Source organism: Benincasa hispida, chromosome 9 (genome assembly GCF_009727055.1).
Source record: "Benincasa hispida cultivar B227 chromosome 9, ASM972705v1, whole genome shotgun sequence".
In the NCBI taxonomy this organism is placed as follows: Eukaryota; Viridiplantae; Streptophyta; class Magnoliopsida; order Cucurbitales; family Cucurbitaceae; genus Benincasa; species Benincasa hispida.
The window spans coordinates 29,332,994-29,349,827 of record NC_052357.1 but is presented as its reverse complement, the minus strand read 5'-3'; the positions used below and the strand labels follow the sequence as shown (position 1 = coordinate 29,349,827).

The window sequence follows — 16,834 nt, the reverse complement described above, 5'->3', positions numbered from 1 at the left end:
GAGGGACATCTCTATTTAGAAGTACTTCAAATTTGGTTTTGGGCCCGTTTGGATTGAATTTAAGAAAAAAATGTTTTTAAAAAAATTCATTTTTATTTGAACACTCTTGATAAAAATTAATTAAAATACATTTGAAAAACTATTTTGAATAGTTACCAAACACTCGTTTTCCAAATAACTTATTTTTTAAATTAAACACTTGAAAATGTAATCTAAATACGTCATTTGAATAAATAAAACATATGATGATCAACAATCATGTTGTTCGCCTCTCTTTTTTCTATGAAACATATTAAATACAGTTACTAACATCTCGTCTTTTGACATATTAAAAAAATGTTATACAAGTTATTTTACAAAAATTCGTAAGATATTAAATGTTAAATAAGTTGCCATCATGGCTTAATCTCTCTCTCCCTAAACACTTGATCAATCAGTAATTTATTTTTAGAGGATATTATTGCTTAAATGAATTTATTTTTATTCATAAAAGTTCTCACATTGTTACAAGAATTCAATTAACATTTTACTCAAAAAAAGGAATATTAACAGTTAGTACTGGTAAGGCCATTGAAGAAGAAATTTAACACAATTAAATTTAAGGACAAAAAGTTAAACTGGCCCAATAATTCATAGACCAAGAAACAATAAGTAGAATGGAACAACTTGCTTTTGCTGTGTATTATCTACACTGAAATATTCATGTAAATGCTATTGGTTTGGCGTCTTTTGTACAACATAAATTTTTTAGATAACCCCACCAAATTAGACGTGGTAAAAAAAAAAAAAAAAGGAGACAAGTAAAAGAACATTATACTTCAATGGTGAAGAATGATAATTACTATTCAGATCTGTTATTCACCTTTCTCAGATCTCTTATTCACCTGATTATGAACAACGCTACCATGAATGAAGGCTCGGCTCCAAGGTCGATTGTTAGAAACCAAAAATCTGCCTCCATCGTTGCTCAACTTGAATTTTCTGTTAAACCGAAGTTGGTTAAAGAATTTTGATGCAGAATGCACCATCCTAGATTGAAACCTATACATACTTAAAAAATTCCAACTGATATTAGCTAATGAATCAGAGCTCCTGCTGTTTCTCTCATCTGATGGTTCGCAGAGAATCAACACGTTACATCGACTCTTTCCTCATTTCAACTTCATCCAGTTTAGGAGATGTCATTGAGTTCGAAAAGCTACCTCCAGAGTGCTGACTATGACTAGGTGTATCAGATGCATCTGCTGCCTCCGACTCGCCATCTGCCCAAAACAGTAAATTCGAATCAGTCGGGTATCATTACAATGGGGAGATCTGGTAATAAGTTGTGTTGATAGTAAGTGAAAAAGGAAAACATTGGTGCATACCAAAGAGTGTCTTGATTGACGGTCTTTTTGGTTTGCTGCATTTTTTCTTCAATTCAGCTACACGTTAAGAGAGAAGATCAATTATTTCCATGAGTACTCTCCCTCTTCAGAACATGCCAACTAGAACTTGGAGCAAAAATGTGTGATTTTAACAATGCTTGAGGTGCAACTAGTGGAGGGAGACAGAAGTAGAGAGATTCCTTGAAAACATTTTCAAATTGAAGTGTAAGGATGTTCGTTGAGATTTGTGACGTACAAACATATAAGAGCGGAAAATTTGAACAAACTACCCCTAAACTGTGGAGTTTGTTTCAATTACACTCATGAATTAAAATTTGATCAATCACCGTTGTGGGTAGTTTGTCAAGTGTTGTAATTAGCCCCTTCTGTTAGTATTGATGTCAATATATTCATAACATTTGATCAATTTCTGCATTGAAACTTTACAAATATATCTACATCAATACTAACAAAATGGGCTAGTTGCAAAAGTGCAGAGTGCGATTGATCAAATTAAAAATTCATGTAATGCTAACAAACCCCGTAGTTAAGGTGGGATTGATCTACTTAAAAGTTTATGGGTGTAACTGCAACAAATTCCACAGTACAGAGATGGTTTGTGCTTTTTTTTCCTATATAAAATAAGAGTACGGACTCAAAATTCAACAAATGACTCGTTAGCAGTCCTGAAAACATAACTTTATCATTTTATCAAGCTCTGATAAATTTTTATAATTTGGCAAGATCTGCTTATCAAGCCAGAAAGTAAATATATCAAACTGTCTGTGAGAGGACATACCCATCCCAGGCAATTGATAATCGTTGACAATTTCAAAGTTCTTATAAGTATATCCAACAAAGTTGATGTCCTTCGATGAAAGCATCTGATACAAAACAAATAAAAAATGGAATTAGATAACGACAATATTAACACACTTGATAAATTTAAAAGATCATATCAACATATCTTACGATGAAAAGAAATATTTGGTTTGGTAATTTAGCAGGAATTTTAGGAAATCAAAAATCACTTTAGTTATCATTACTAATTTGTAATTTTTATTTAGAAGCCAACACCTTTTTGTGCCTCTTTTTCTATTATATTTTTTTGTTCATCACTTTTCTGCAAAACAATCTATTTGAATCCATCAAAACTATTTTTTTCTTTTTGGGAGATTAATAGCTTCTTCAATCACCGCATAAACCCCCTAGACTTAACTACTTTCAATCAATTTTCTCGGCAAGGGACCATAAATCATTTGATGGGTATGTTATCAAGTTCGATAGACTTGGGAGCATAACAGGTAAACAATCAATAAAAGATTGTACATATCTCAGTTGAGGCAATAGATTCTCTTCTCCGAAGGCTGTTTAACAAGGATGAACGCTGATTGATTATCTAAATCTTAGTATTAAGAGCAAATAAGAATAACTATAAAAAGGCTTATAAATAACCAATACTGAAGAGGAGTGTTACCTTTCTCCATGGACCAGTTTTAGATGAAGAACTGCTTTGCGCGTCAGACTAGATATAGAAAAATGAAGAAAAAGTAAATGAGATAATGACCAAAGCAACTTGCTCTGACAAATTAACCAAAGATAGTGGGACATCATGCTACCTCTTCAAACTTTTCAAAATTTTGAGTGTCTAGCTCATCTTTAACCTCAGGAACAAATGCAGCTTCCATTTGGTATAGTCTATCCCATTCAGTACCTTCAAACCACGGATGAACCTAGATGATAAATTGGCAGACAGGAACCTTTAGATTATTTTAAAATTTTAAAATTCAACCAAATGAAATTAAGAAATGGACACACCACACAACACCTTAATTTCATCTGCGCCATTTGTACCGAGCCTCTGGTTAACATTGCATAGCAGTCTGCTGATGAGATCTTTTGCCAAGGGAGATAGCTTTGCCTCGTCAGGGAACTTCAAATGAGTTCTCCAGTTCACTATCTGAAAAGGGTAACAATGTAAAAAAGAAAAAAAGAATGCTTTAATTGTCATGCCTCCCATTATATAGCCAAGAGATAGGAAAGACCAGACATTTTGGAACCCTATACTTCCTCCTGTCATATCAACCCTCAAGTCTAACGAACATGGTAACATACAATAACTTTTTTTTAAATAAGAAAGATAACATACAATATTTTCATATCAAGGAGATGAAAAGAAGACTAAATATACAAAATGCTTCCTAATCTTTTAAATGATTCCAAAATTTGTCCTTAATCTTTTAAAACTCTAAAATTTCTCCAATGCATTAGAAATTCTTCATTGGCTGCATCCATAAATTTTTTTTTAAAAATTGTTAAAAAAAATTTGATGTAAGGTTGAATTATTGTTTTATAAGCATGTGTCCACTGTCCATGAACAAGTTACCTAAAGCTATTTGACAAATGAAATCTAATCCACCCATTAACAAAATTTGATCCTCACATGAACAGAATCAATTTCTTCCGAATGGCGGGCCCACATGTCCAAATATGATGATAAAACAATAACATCCGTTTTTTGTTAACAGACGGGAGCTTATCTTTTAATGGGATCACCTAATTGAGAATTTTAAATAAATAAGAGTAAAATTCTATGTTTAAAAGATTAAGGACAAAATTGAGAATTACATAAAAGTATCATCAGGGACCATTACAGCATGTTTTGCTGGAAAACAAAAGGAATCGTGTTACTGCATCACCAAGAAGTTCATTGTCTAAGTAAATCAGTTTCATGGACTTTGCAAATGAAAAAGAATCGGGATCTCAGACGAGTTACATAGGAGGACTTCACCAACAAACTAATACGAGTAATATATAAGTTTCATGGACTATGCAAACAAAAGGATAAATACACACTCATCAAGAGAAAATTTATGACCACTTTCGTTTCAAATGCAAAGATGGAAGTCGAGTGAAACATTGTCTTGTAGTGAAACTTGACTGAATTGTTTTAACTGCTGAAACAACCTTTCTTCTGACTACTGTACAGAACTGAGTATCTAAAAGAAAAAATTTTCTTCACATTGAAACCACAGGATATGAATGGAGAAAAACTACAAAAATAATATAAATTGCAGATAACAATTCAAAATTGGAGAGGAAAGTTACCTTCCGACATGTCGACATTGGATCATCAGAGTAAAAAGGTGGGTAGCCAACAAGCATTTCATACATAATAGCTCCAAGTGACCACCTAATAATTGGACAAAGAAAAAAAAGTAGTGTAAAAGACTATCTACAAAATTTGCTCCATAATGTCGCTGTGGTAGTAGAAAATAACAGCATGTCAATTCAATGTTGCAAACCCAATTGCAAACAAATCAATGTCACATGAAAGAACCTCATATCTTTTGCAGTTGAGATATTAATAGATCATTAGCATAAAAATTGTCATATTCACCCTGAATAGATATATAATAGTTTAGAATTACCAGTCACATTCCATGCCATAACCTTTCTTCAACAAAACCTCTGGAGCAATATAATCTGGTGTTCCAACTGTTGAATAAGCCTGGAATTCCAATATACCATAAGATAAAAGAAGAAATCCTGTGCACCTAAACAATGAGCTTTTTTTTTTTTTTTAAAAAAAAAAAAGAATTAAAAAAAGGAACTAAATATACCGAATGGCCCTAATTTTATTAGGCTTTCTTATTCCTTAATCTTTTAAAATTACCAATTTTAACCTTAATATATAATATTCAAACCCAATTAGATGCTGCTAGAAAAAGACATTTGTTAAAATATGTTAACAAATCCCAATTAGATGCTGCTAGAAGGATTAGTGCTACACTGTGGTCACAAAAGAATTCCTTGTGGCTAAGGCACCATTTCAGGTATTTAACCTAAGAAAATAAACTTCTGTACCAAGAAATTTCCCAAAACCCCATTTAATAGCAGAGCACTGGAATATGCAAACAACCAACCATGAAACAAATCCCTTCATAAGTATAAGTTCACTTAACATATGTCATCAAAAAGAAAATAAGAGAATCAAACTTTGGAAGGAGAAAACGTACAAGCATTCTTCGATTCTTCTGCCAATGTTGTAGTTGCTCTTGTTGGGTACGGGGAGTTGCATTGCGCTCATCACTTTGTCCAGCTCCATTATGGACACTCCCTACATCAAAATCTTGTTCTTGGAGTGTACTGCAATCTAATGGTTTGCATAGTCCAAAGTCTGAGAGTCTCAAGTGCCCAAATTTATCAAGCAGCAAGTTGTCGGGCTTAATATCTCTGTGATACAGAAACAACAGAATTAGCTTATAATTTAAATTTGAAAGGGATAATTCATGATAAGTATCCAAGCGAGCTAGTGCACTGAGCATAAAAATCGACAGACCTATGAATGTAATTGTGCTTATGAATAGATTCAATAGCCAAAACTATCTCTCCAACGTAAAACCTTGCTTCATCTTCAGTCAAAGTATCCTTTCTCATCAATAAAGTCATCATATCTCCACCAGGTAGGTACTCCATAATAAGATATAGAAACTCATCATCTTGAAAAGAACAATAGAGTTTCACAATGCAATTGCTGTCTACTTCAGCAAGCAGATTTCTTTCAGCTCTCACATGCTCCACCTGAAAGATCTCCAAAAGTGCTCATAAGCATGCAGAATAATAAGTTCTGGAATACAAGATGGGGCAGGCCACCACAAATTACCTGGCCCCTTCGGAGCATCTCTGATTTTTTAAGCTTTTTCATCGCATACACCTGACCTGTAGTCTTCTCTCTACAAACACGAACCTACAAGATCAGGAACATACTTAAGAAGTTAACCTCAAAATACTAACTACACAAACAAATATGGTTTAAGAATAGTTTTGATCCTAAACTATATTTATTTATTTATTTTTATTTTTAACGTGAGAGTTTGGGCTTGGTTATGTAAATTTGAACTAATCTCACAAAATGAGTGGTGTGACCTTACAATATTCAGTTTTCAAGATTGGACTTTAACATCTTAGGTAGGTGGGTACCATGAGGTTTGATTTTATTCTCATTTACATAGCCCAATGACCATTAGGCCAATCCCATGGTCGTTCATGTTAGTTCTTTAAACATTTAGACTATTAAATTTTGTCCCTAAATCTTATCCACCTCCCATTTTGTACCTATAAATTTTAAAGCCTCTATTTTAATCCTCCAACTTTTATTTTAAACTTTGTTATCAATCTATGTGGAAGCTGTGGAATGTGAGAAACCAGAGGGTCTTCAAAGAGAAAGTGTACAGTCTCAACGAGTTATGGGAGTCTATAAGACTCTTAACCTCCATTTAGTGTTCTCACTCTAAATATTTTTGTAACTATGATCTTGTTCATATTTCGGACAATTGAGAGTCTTTTCTTTGTAGCCCTTTGACTTTGTAGGGATATCTCATCTCCCCTTTTTAATGATCCTTTCATCAATATTTTGTTTTTCTTTTGCTTGTTATAAAAAAAGGACAATTTAAAGAATAAGAGATAGAGGAAAAAACCTGAGAAATAAGGACGGAGTCCATTAGTTCATTCCACATGACATGAACAGGATAGGCTCAAGTTGTTCGTTACAATTTGACTTATATGACACATTTGATTTTCTAGTTATTCAAACGATTAATTTTGTTTCAATTGGAATTAAAGACCAATTTTTTTTAATGTAGTTCAATCTAACTAGTTAAACAGCAAACTTGAGCTCGAGGATTATGGGTATGTTCCTAAAAGTATAGGCATCAAGATTGAATTGTATACAATTTCAACCAGAAGCTATCCAAAAAAACAGATATGATTTCAATTTAATGGGAGGAGGGTTGAGAGGTGTAGAAAAAGAAATTCATAAATAAAAAATGTAAGGCATACCTCCCCAAAAGCACCTTTGCCAATAATTGTTAGTAAATCGAAATCATCGACACCCATTTTGTGCCTTTGGAGGCGCATATATTCAGTTTCCTTCTTCTCTAAGAATTTAAGTAAATTGTTTTGATCTTCTTCAGAAACATCAGCATCAGCCAACTTCTTTTCCAAAATATTTCGTCTGCATCCATAGAATAAATTAAAAAAAAAAAAAAAAAAAATCTTATACCCATTTGAAACTTACTCAAACAAAAACCTTGGTAGTTTCACATGTCTGTTAAAAATCAGGGGTACACAGTACAATAACAACTCTTGTTATTAATTATGTCCAAATTGTATAATTTATATTAATATAAATAAAATGAAGAACACTGGATGATTAATATTTTGAGAGAATTACAGGAGAATTAAAAAGTAGGCAAGCTTTCCTTCAAGGTTAGGGAAAGAATTCTCTACTAAAGCCCAGTGGTGGACAGTACGTATATCTGAATGACTCAATTAAGTATATGAAGAAAAAAATACCCAAAACAAGAGTGACAAAGTTGAGTTCAAATGCTATTCTTCCTTTCTTAAAATAAAAACTAGTGAATAAATGTTAAAGTAACTACTTTTTGAGATGTTTTCCATAGTTAATTCTTTTGGTGGTCTATTCTAAATATTAAAATTGATCTTTTTTTACTACGAGTCTATAACATAGTTTTTAAAAACTGATATGAAAACAAACTGCAAATACCCTATTTCACAAGTGAGAAATATTTTGTAGTTATGCATCATGGGAAGCAATGCAGGAGCATTTGTCTTCTTCCTGCCATATAGTATAAAATGTTGGTACAATCTTCTTAAAACATTCAACCTACGCTGGAATTTCAACTTCACAGCAGCTATATCCATCAAATGCTGGTTGAAGATCAATTTAAAAGGAAGGCCAAGATATTCCAAGCCAACGCAATTAGAGCTACTCTTGGCACATATGGTTCAAAAGAAAAACCCAGAATTTCCAGGAAAGAGAACTCGAAATGAGCTGACACTTCCAGGAAAGAAATAAAGTTGCATCATATGGCTTTCGGTTTTTTCGCGCTCAGTTCTGGCTCCCAACTCCTTTGGCGGCACGGCCTGTAGCTCATCCTTGTGTGCTCCCTCTTCTTCCCCAAAAGACCGTGTTCTCCTTTAGGGGGTCAAAGTTTTTGCCAGCCCAAAAGTCAACACTTTGGATTGTATTCAAAGACACTCTTCTTCGAGTTCTGGATCCACAGTGGTGCATTTGAGCATCAGAGGATATCGATAATTTGTTTTGGAGTTGCATGTTTGTGCAGTTCATTTGGGATGTTTTTTAAGATTCCTTCGGGTTTCTTTTGTGCATAATAGAGATTGTAGGTCCATGATGAAGGAGGTAGTGTTGTCCCCTCCTTTTAGGGATAAAGGGAGAGTTCTTTGGCAGGCTTGTCCTTTTACAGTTTTGTGATATCTTTGGCTTGAAATAGATAACAGGATTTTTAGTGGGGTGGAGCATTATTCTTTGGGAAAACGTTAGTTTTAAACATCTCCTTATGGATGATTGCGACTAAAGCTTTGTGTAATGAGTTAGATGTTATTCTTTTGGATTGGAGGCCCTGTTCGTTGGTGTGGTCTTTTTTTTTATGTCCTTGTATATTCTTTTGAAAGCTCTCATAGTCTCCCATGTACATTTTCTAATTACATTTCCCACTATAATGAATTAAAACCAACATCAGTGACTAATTTGTCTTCATGACTTGCCATAAACAAATTAGACATTCTCATAATCATTAAGATACATTAGCTAAAGAATGCATAACAAGTTTCACATGATCAAACACTTTGGTCGAACATTACTACTTCACAAATGTTGTAATTTCCAAAAGACAAAAAAAGGAAGCACCCATATACATATATATATTTATATACCTTTCCTTTCTCTCCTGCAGATTCTTCATTTGCTCCTTGTAATGATTCTCAATATACTGCTTTGCCGCAGCAACTTTCTGCTTAGTGATATTAGAAAGCGCTTCTTCATCCATTTGATCAGTAGCAGTACAATCCTCACACTCTCCCATACTATTATCCTTCTTCTTTGTAGAACCCCTCAACCTATCTCTTGGCTGAAGCTTATTAAACCAACTCCTAGCCGAATCCATTTCTCAAACAGAAATCTAAATAAACCTTATACCATCCCTAGAACAAAAACGAATTGCCCAATCTACAACAAACAAAAAAAAAAAAAAAAAAAACAATCAATTCATTCTATATCCAAAATGTAACCACCTCAAATCCGAAACAGCCACAAAATCGTTGAAATCCAACAAACGATCGGGTAGCAATGGAATAAAAAACCAACATCGGAAAAGGGGTTGTAAAGGGGAAAAAATTTGGGAGTGTTATTCAATGTCGAAGAAAAGGAATTGATTGAGATTTCAAGAAAGAGGGAAAAGGGGCTGAGAATTCGGATTACCGTGGAACAAAAATAGAGAGTGAATTGGAGACATGAAGGGGCAATATGATCCAGAAAAGGATTCCAGCATTTTCGTTGTGCCCTTCAATTACAGCTGATCATGGAGAATTTCCAATGGCTTTCTCCGAAATGCTCTCTGTTTAGGGATTCGAATTACCACTAATTTCCATTTTTGCTTCTCTGGTTCTGAGCTCTTCTGTTGAATTCGAGCTTGATTGTAGATGACGATGAATATATTACAAAGGTGGTGCGAATTTAATTGGTGAATTATTATTATTATTGGGTTTAAAATTTTAAAATATCATGTTGGTCCATGTAGGTGGTTTTATTTCATTTCGGTCCTTATTCAATTTTAGTTTTTTAAAATTCAATAAATTTTATAATTTTTTTTACAAATTTGTCAGCTAAGTTAAAGTCTTGTTTGCATAAATTTTATAATTATTCCTTATAGTTAATTTATTGTTATTTTTTTTTTCAAAAGCCATTTACATCTCGTTTGATGAATATAAATGTCAAATATTTAAAATTTTAAATATCTAAAATAATTAATATCTTAAAGTTAAATTAATTAGGCTATAAAAATCGAATATTAGAAAGCTCATATTAGATGAGTTTTAAAGTTTTCTAGATAATAATATCTTGAGTTTTAAAAAGTAAAATCTCGTAAAACAAAGATATTAAATATTTGTCTAAAATTTCATGGCAAAATCGTGAACCAATCCAACCTTTAGGAATTTTTGGAAAAGAGGTGGAGTTTTTTAGTCGTGGGATCTACGGAGTTGATAAGTTATAGAATTTATGTCAATGAAAATCGTGAATTTAAGAACTCTTTAAGGCAAACAAGGGGTAGGGTGGAGTTGCTCTGCCCAACTCCACCCTCCTAGATGCGCTCTTAACCTCTGTTAGCATTTCCTTTATAAAAGTGTGAAAATATAATCAATTTTGATAAATTTAGACTTTAAAATACTATTTAAGATTTATTGAAAGTATAAACACTATACTAGAATGAGATCAAAAGTATAGGAACCAAAATGTGGTATTTTAGTTTTCCTTTTCTTTTATTATTATTATTATTATTAATTTATTTATTTTTGAAAAGATAAGTTTTTATTCACTTTGTGGGAAAGGATTATTTTGATCATTTATGAATATAGTTTCCATTTTGTTAGCAAGAGTCAAAACAACACATTTTGATCAGTTTTGAGTTTAGTTTGTAATTGGTTCATGACTTCACACTTATATTCTTATTTTCCATTAATGTTCATTTTTAGTACTTTTGTGTTGTTTTTCTATTAACTAATTTATAATGAAACTAGTTAGGTTTCACTAAAACTTTTGTCATTAATAAATTAATTAAAAAGAATCCACATCATAATTATTTTAAATTAATTAATTAAAAGTTAATATACACATAGGTCAAAAGGCAAAAGTAAACATGTAATATTTTGAAACTTAAATATCAAATGGACACTAAACTAAAAACTTAAGAATAAAAACGTCACATTTCCCTTTATTTTGTTAAATTCCTACCTTGTATAAACAAGTGGCCCACATATTTTGTTTATCACACTCTAAGCACATTAAAATAATGTAATATGAAAATATAGAAATATTGACATATTAACTAATGGAGATTTAATACAAGTTTCTTTTGGATATTTATAATAGATAGTAAAATAAGGAAAAAAATCTAAAAATATATCACATATTTAAAAAATTTGCAAATACGGAAGTGTTGACTAGTCAACTTCTGAATTTTTTCTAATTTTCAATTTCGTCTTCCCTTGTCTTGTCTTGTTGCACACATTTTTCTTCCATTTTTCTTTGTTTTTTTTTTTAATTTTCTTTCTTTTCTTTGATGTTTGCTTCTTTTATTTATTTTTATTTTTTTTCTTTTCTTTCCCTTCTCCAGTTTTTGCTTCTTCTTCTTTTTAATTTTCTTTCCTTTCTCCAGTTTTTACTTCCTTTCTTAAAAAAAAAAAAAAAAAAAAAAAAAAAAAAAAACTTTCCTTTATTCAACTTTTGCTTCTTTCCTTTTTTCATAAGAATTATGAGACAAAATTTCATACCCAAGACTTGAAAGTACCCAATTCATAAGTAACTTAAGACCAACAAGTCAATCATCAAGTTTGATTATTATAACGAAACATTAAATATAAATAGCAAATGAAAATGGATTTGAAAGAAACTATTTTTTTAGTCCATAAATTTGCACCATTTTTAGAAACGTTTCTTAAAAGTTTAAAATAAAAAACGAGAATAGTTATTAAACAAGTTTATTTCTCAAAAAATGAGAAATGTGAACGATATCAGACAGTCCAATAGTTTTTTTTTTTCTTTTTATAAGACTTTAAGAGTAAGTGTCTATCAAAAATAAACTTGAAAAAAATGACATAGATGGCCCAAAATGAAGGGTACAAATTGAAATATTTTTGTACTTGTGTACCATAATATTTGTTTACAAAATCAAACGAAGAAAAAAAGTTTGGTTTGGTTGTTCGCTGTTTTTACGAAAGTGCCCTTGAGAGATATTGAAAAGAAAAGGGATCGTATGAATGTTTGAAAAGGACAAGAAAAGGGACAATAAGGTAGTCAGTAGCTATAATTGATAGAAGCTACCATTGATAGCATGTTATCGGTGATAGAAGCTAACACTGATAACACGTTATCGATGATAAAAACTACCTTTGGCACAAAAGATAAAGATAGAGTCCGAAAAGAACGAACTTTGAGTTTCTAATTGTTGAAATGTGCTCAGAGTCCATATTTGGATGAAGTTTGGTTCAAAAGGTACTTATGAACCCTAGAAAGGTGTTTTGTACCCTTGTGGATGAACTTGGGCATAAAATTTCAAGACAGAGTCCTAGAAGGACGAACTTCGAGTTTCAACTTGTCAAAATGTGCTCCAAGTCTTAATTTGGATGAAGTTTGGTTCAAAAGGTACTTACGAACCCTGGAAAGGAGTTTTGTACTTTTATGGACGAACTTTTTAGCACAAAAGATCAAGACGGTGTCCAAAAAGAATGAACTTTGGGGTTCTACTTGTCGAAATTGTTGAGTTGTATGTCATAAAACTCGCAATTTGTAATTTTAAACATATTCTATTTACAGTAAATATGTTGTTGCTAGTTATTCAATCAAATTGTTATTGAATATGTAAATTATACTTTTATAGATTAAATCCAATAAACTAAGATCCATGGCTATTACATGAATACTTGAACTTTATATGGAGACATAAGAGTGGATTAAGTTTGAGTAGATAGCCAAAGTGATCTATAGTATATGAATACGGTTGGGTACCCTATTTTGGGGACACTATCAGATGCGCCCATTTTGTAGATGTTACAAATGTTGTAAAGTGCTACAAATGAAGTGGTCCTGATTCGTTCATGTGGAGACATGAGGAGTGGAGGCATCCTATCCAAAGAGTTTGTATAAGATCAGATTAAGAAATAAGTCACTCTTACTTTATAATGTTGTTTACTGTTTAAGATTGACTATTTCAAAGCGATGACCTTGATAACAATTAAAAAAATCCACATCATAATTATTTTAAATTAATTAACTAAAAGTTAATATATACATAGGTCGAAGGATAAAAGTAAACATCTAACAATTTGAAACCTAAATATCAAATGGACACTAAACTAAAAACTTAGGAAAAAAAAGGTCACATTTTGAAATCTAAAAACAAAATAGAAATATATATTTTCTCCCTTTATTTTGTTCAATTCCAACATTGTATAAACAAGTGGCTCATATATTTTGTTTATCACACTCTAAGCACATTAAAATAATGTAATATGAAAATATTCATAGAAATATTGACATACTAATTAATGGAGATATAATACAAGTTTTTTTTTTGGATATTTATAATAGATAGTAAAATAAGGGAAAAAAATCTAAATAATATATCATCTCTTTAAAAAATTTACAAATATGGAATTGTTGACTAGTCAACTTCTGAATTTTTTCTAATTTTCAATTTCGTCCTCCCTTGTCTTGTCTCTTTGCACACATTCTTCTTCCTTCTTCCTTCTTCCTTCTTCCTTTTTTTTTTTTTTAATTTTTAATTTTCTTTATTTTCTTCGATTTTTGCTTCTCTTTTTTTTTTATTATTTTCTTTCCTTTTTTCGGTTTTTGCTTCAATTTTTTTTTAAAAAAAATCTTTCCTTTATCCAACTTTTGTTTCTTTTCTTTTTTCATAAGAATTATGAGGCCAAGTTTCATATCCAAGACTTGAAAGTACCCAATTCATAAGTGACTTGACACCAACAAGCCAATCATCAAGTTTGATTATTATGACGAAACATTAAATATAAATAGCAAATGAAAATGGATTTGAAAGAAACTACTTTTTTAGTTCACAAATTTGCACCATTTTTAGAAACATTTCTTAAAAGTTTGAAATAAGAAACGAGAATAGTCATTAAACAAGTTTATTTCTCAAAAAATGAGAAATGTGAACGATATCAGATAGGCCAATATATATATATATTTTCTTTTTATAGGACTTTAAGAGTATGATGTCTATCAGAAATAAACTTAAAAAAAGGCATAGGTGACCCAAAATGAAGGGTACGAATTGAAATATTTGTGTACTTGTGTACCATAATATTTGTTTACAAAATCAAACGAAGAATAAGGGATTGGTTTGGCTGTTCGTTGTTTTTAGGAAAGTGCCCTTGAGAGATATTGAAAAGAAAAAGGACCGTATGAATGTTGGAAAGGACAAGGAAAAGGACAATAAGATGGTTAGTAGTTATAATTGATAGAAGCTATTACTGATAGCATGTTATCGGTGATAGAAGCTAACACTGGTAATACGTTATCGATGATAAAAGCTACCACTAATAGCACGTTATTGATGATAGAAGCTACCACTAATAGCATGTTATTGGTGATAGAGAGCTATTACTGATAGTGTGATATCAGTGAGATCATTGATAGCATGATATAAGTGAGATCATTGATAACATCTTATCAGTGAAAGAAGCTATCACTGATATGTTGGGTTTTATGTCCTAAAACTAACAGTTTGTAAAGTTAAACATGTCCTATTATCAATAAAGATGTTATTCAACATTTCTTCAATAAATTTGTTATTGAATTTTTAAATTGCATTTGTAAAGTCTAAATCCTATCCATGGCTATTATATGAATACTTGAACTCTATGTAGAGACATAAAGATGTCTCAAGTTCGAGTAAATAGCCAAAATGGTATATAGTATATGATTAAGGTTGGGTACCTTGTTTTGGTAACACTATTGGATGCGGCCTACTCTGTAGCTGTTACAAGTTGTTGTAAAGATACTACAAACGAAGTGATCCAGATTCGTTCATGTATTGACATGAGGAGTGGGGGCATCCTATGCACTGAGTTTGCATAAGATCGAACCAAGAAATAAGTCACTCTTAATATATAATGTTGTTTACTGTTTAAGACTAACTATTTTGCTTAGATGACCTAGGTAACTTGATCTTAATCCTGAGCTAACTATGACCTCCTGTCTATTCGGGATTATCCTTATATTTCCATGGGTGAGGGTTGGCTCAACAACACGGTCTCAATAAGCTTCCCATTTTAGAGTTAAGACCGAGTAGATAGTTGGAGACATAGGGTGCAAGACTAATTCACGCCTACCCGATTTAGGGATATGAGAAAGGTTGTTCTCTAAAGTACTAAATCCAGGTCTTGAACAAGGGGCCCCACCCTCCACTGGCTCGAGAGGGATCCAATTTAGTGATTGGATCATAAACCAATTGTTCATTAGAAGATCAGTGGGAACTTAAGGAACAAGATGCAATATTGGAGGTAAAACAACATATTGACTCAGTCGTTATTACAAACAACCTGTGAAGGGTCGACTTACTGGTTATGATTATATCACGTGGACACAAATATTTCTACAGTGAGAAGAGTGTAACTATTGAACTACAGTGGTATGACTTGATAGTTAACGAGTACTGATTAACTCAGTCTAAAGAGTTTAGCCAATTAACCTTAATCGTTGGAGCTCATGATCTGTAGGTCCCTAAGGTCTCCCTACTAGTTCGTAAAACATGAACACCTTGAATTATTAAATTGAGTGAATTTCGAATGATATCAATTTGAATTATTCAAGTTGAGTTTCAATTTGAAAATGTTCAAATTGAAATTAGAGTTTTAAGTTTGAATTAGTTCAAAATCAAATTAGGGTTTGTTTAATTATATTCGATGTAATTAACGTTTAATTTATTGAAATTAAACGAAATTGGAGAGTTTACAATATTTAAATATAGATTTAAATATCAATTACATGAATAAGATTCATGTTTAAAATTAGACATGTGATTAATTTAATATTAGGTATTAAATTAATTAATTAATTATAAATTCAAATTAATTCCAATTTTGATTCAATTTAAGAAATTGGATTTCGATTTAATTAATTTTTGAATTGATCAAGTTTTAATTTAGAATTAATTAAAAAGGGTTTGGAAATTTGATTTTTTGGAAAAAAATGGAGAAAGTGAGTTGTTCCCACTTTCACCTTCAAGCATGAGGTGCTTCTCATGCACAATCACACAATTCCCATTTGAATTGGGAAGTAGTTGTTAGTCATCAATCAGATTGAAGGTGGTTGCATGCTGAGATTCAATAAAAACTCTTATATTTGAAGAAGAAACTGATGAACTAGAGCAGGAAAATCTAATTTTCTGCATTTCTTCTTCCTCTTAAAACCCGCATTTTACCTTCACTTAATTCACTTAAATTCAAGTTCCACCACTCAAATTCAAGGTTGAGATTAGTAGAGAAGATCTCTTGGTGGGTCACTGTCAATTTGGAGCTGAATTGGAGCGAAGAGCAACTTGGAATTAGAAGATTTCATCAAAGGTATGTTCATCTTGAAACCCACTTCTGAAACTGTGTTTTAGTATGCTTTAGAACTCAAATTAAATGTAATTAGAGTGCTTATTGATTCTGTTTGCTTCCATTGGATGCTAGTATATCCTATCATGATAACCATTGTATGAGTGATATTAGTGATATCAGTGATAGAAGTTAGGTGAAATCTATATATCAAGTTTCTTTGAAAGTTTATAACTATTATAGAAGTCTATCATTGCTAAACTTAAGTGTCAATATTTCAAGGTTGATTCTAATTGAAGAAAGGC

The 16,834-nt window shown here is 31.7% G+C and overlaps 1 protein-coding gene across 2 annotated transcripts; it reads right to left on the bottom strand.

Moving 5' to 3' along the window:
- Nucleotides 1–629: 629 nt before the first annotated feature.
- On the bottom strand, nucleotides 630–9,918 carry LOC120084446 (serine/threonine-protein kinase 38-like). 2 transcript variants are annotated; one of them, XM_039040225.1, is made up of 14 exons: nucleotides 9,670–9,918; nucleotides 9,126–9,417; nucleotides 7,209–7,383; nucleotides 6,034–6,117; nucleotides 5,710–5,951; nucleotides 5,387–5,603; nucleotides 4,799–4,878; nucleotides 4,476–4,560; nucleotides 3,196–3,327; nucleotides 2,987–3,100; nucleotides 2,845–2,892; nucleotides 2,167–2,251; nucleotides 1,368–1,424; nucleotides 630–1,262 (listed from the first exon to the last, which is right to left on the bottom strand). In XM_039040225.1, exons 2-14 carry the CDS (start codon nucleotides 9,353–9,355, stop codon nucleotides 1,135–1,137), a joined length of 1,677 nt encoding a protein of 558 aa, XP_038896153.1. In that variant the 5' UTR covers nucleotides 9,356–9,417; nucleotides 9,670–9,918; the 3' UTR covers nucleotides 630–1,134. The 2 variants fall into 2 exon arrangements, with proteins under 2 accessions (XP_038896153.1, XP_038896154.1); XM_039040226.1 differs by lacking the exons at nucleotides 630–1,262; nucleotides 1,368–1,424; nucleotides 2,167–2,251 and adding an exon at nucleotides 2,284–2,754.
- Between the last annotated feature and the right edge of the window lie 6,916 nt (nucleotides 9,919–16,834).

Bases quoted from the DNA above. Each gene is read 5' to 3' on its own strand.
- LOC120084446 (XM_039040225.1), bottom strand. From the start codon at position 9,355: ATGGATTCGGCTAGGAGTTGGTTTAATAAGCTTCAGCCAAGAGATAGG. The intron at 2,252-2,844 runs GTAACACTCCTC...GTTTTGTATCAG, and splicing joins AAACTGGTCCATGGAGAAAG to ATGCTTTCATCGAAGGACAT. The intron at 1,425-2,166 runs GTATGTCCTCTC...CTTAACGTGTAG, and splicing joins TTATCAATTGCCTGGGATGG to CTGAATTGAAGAAAAAATGC.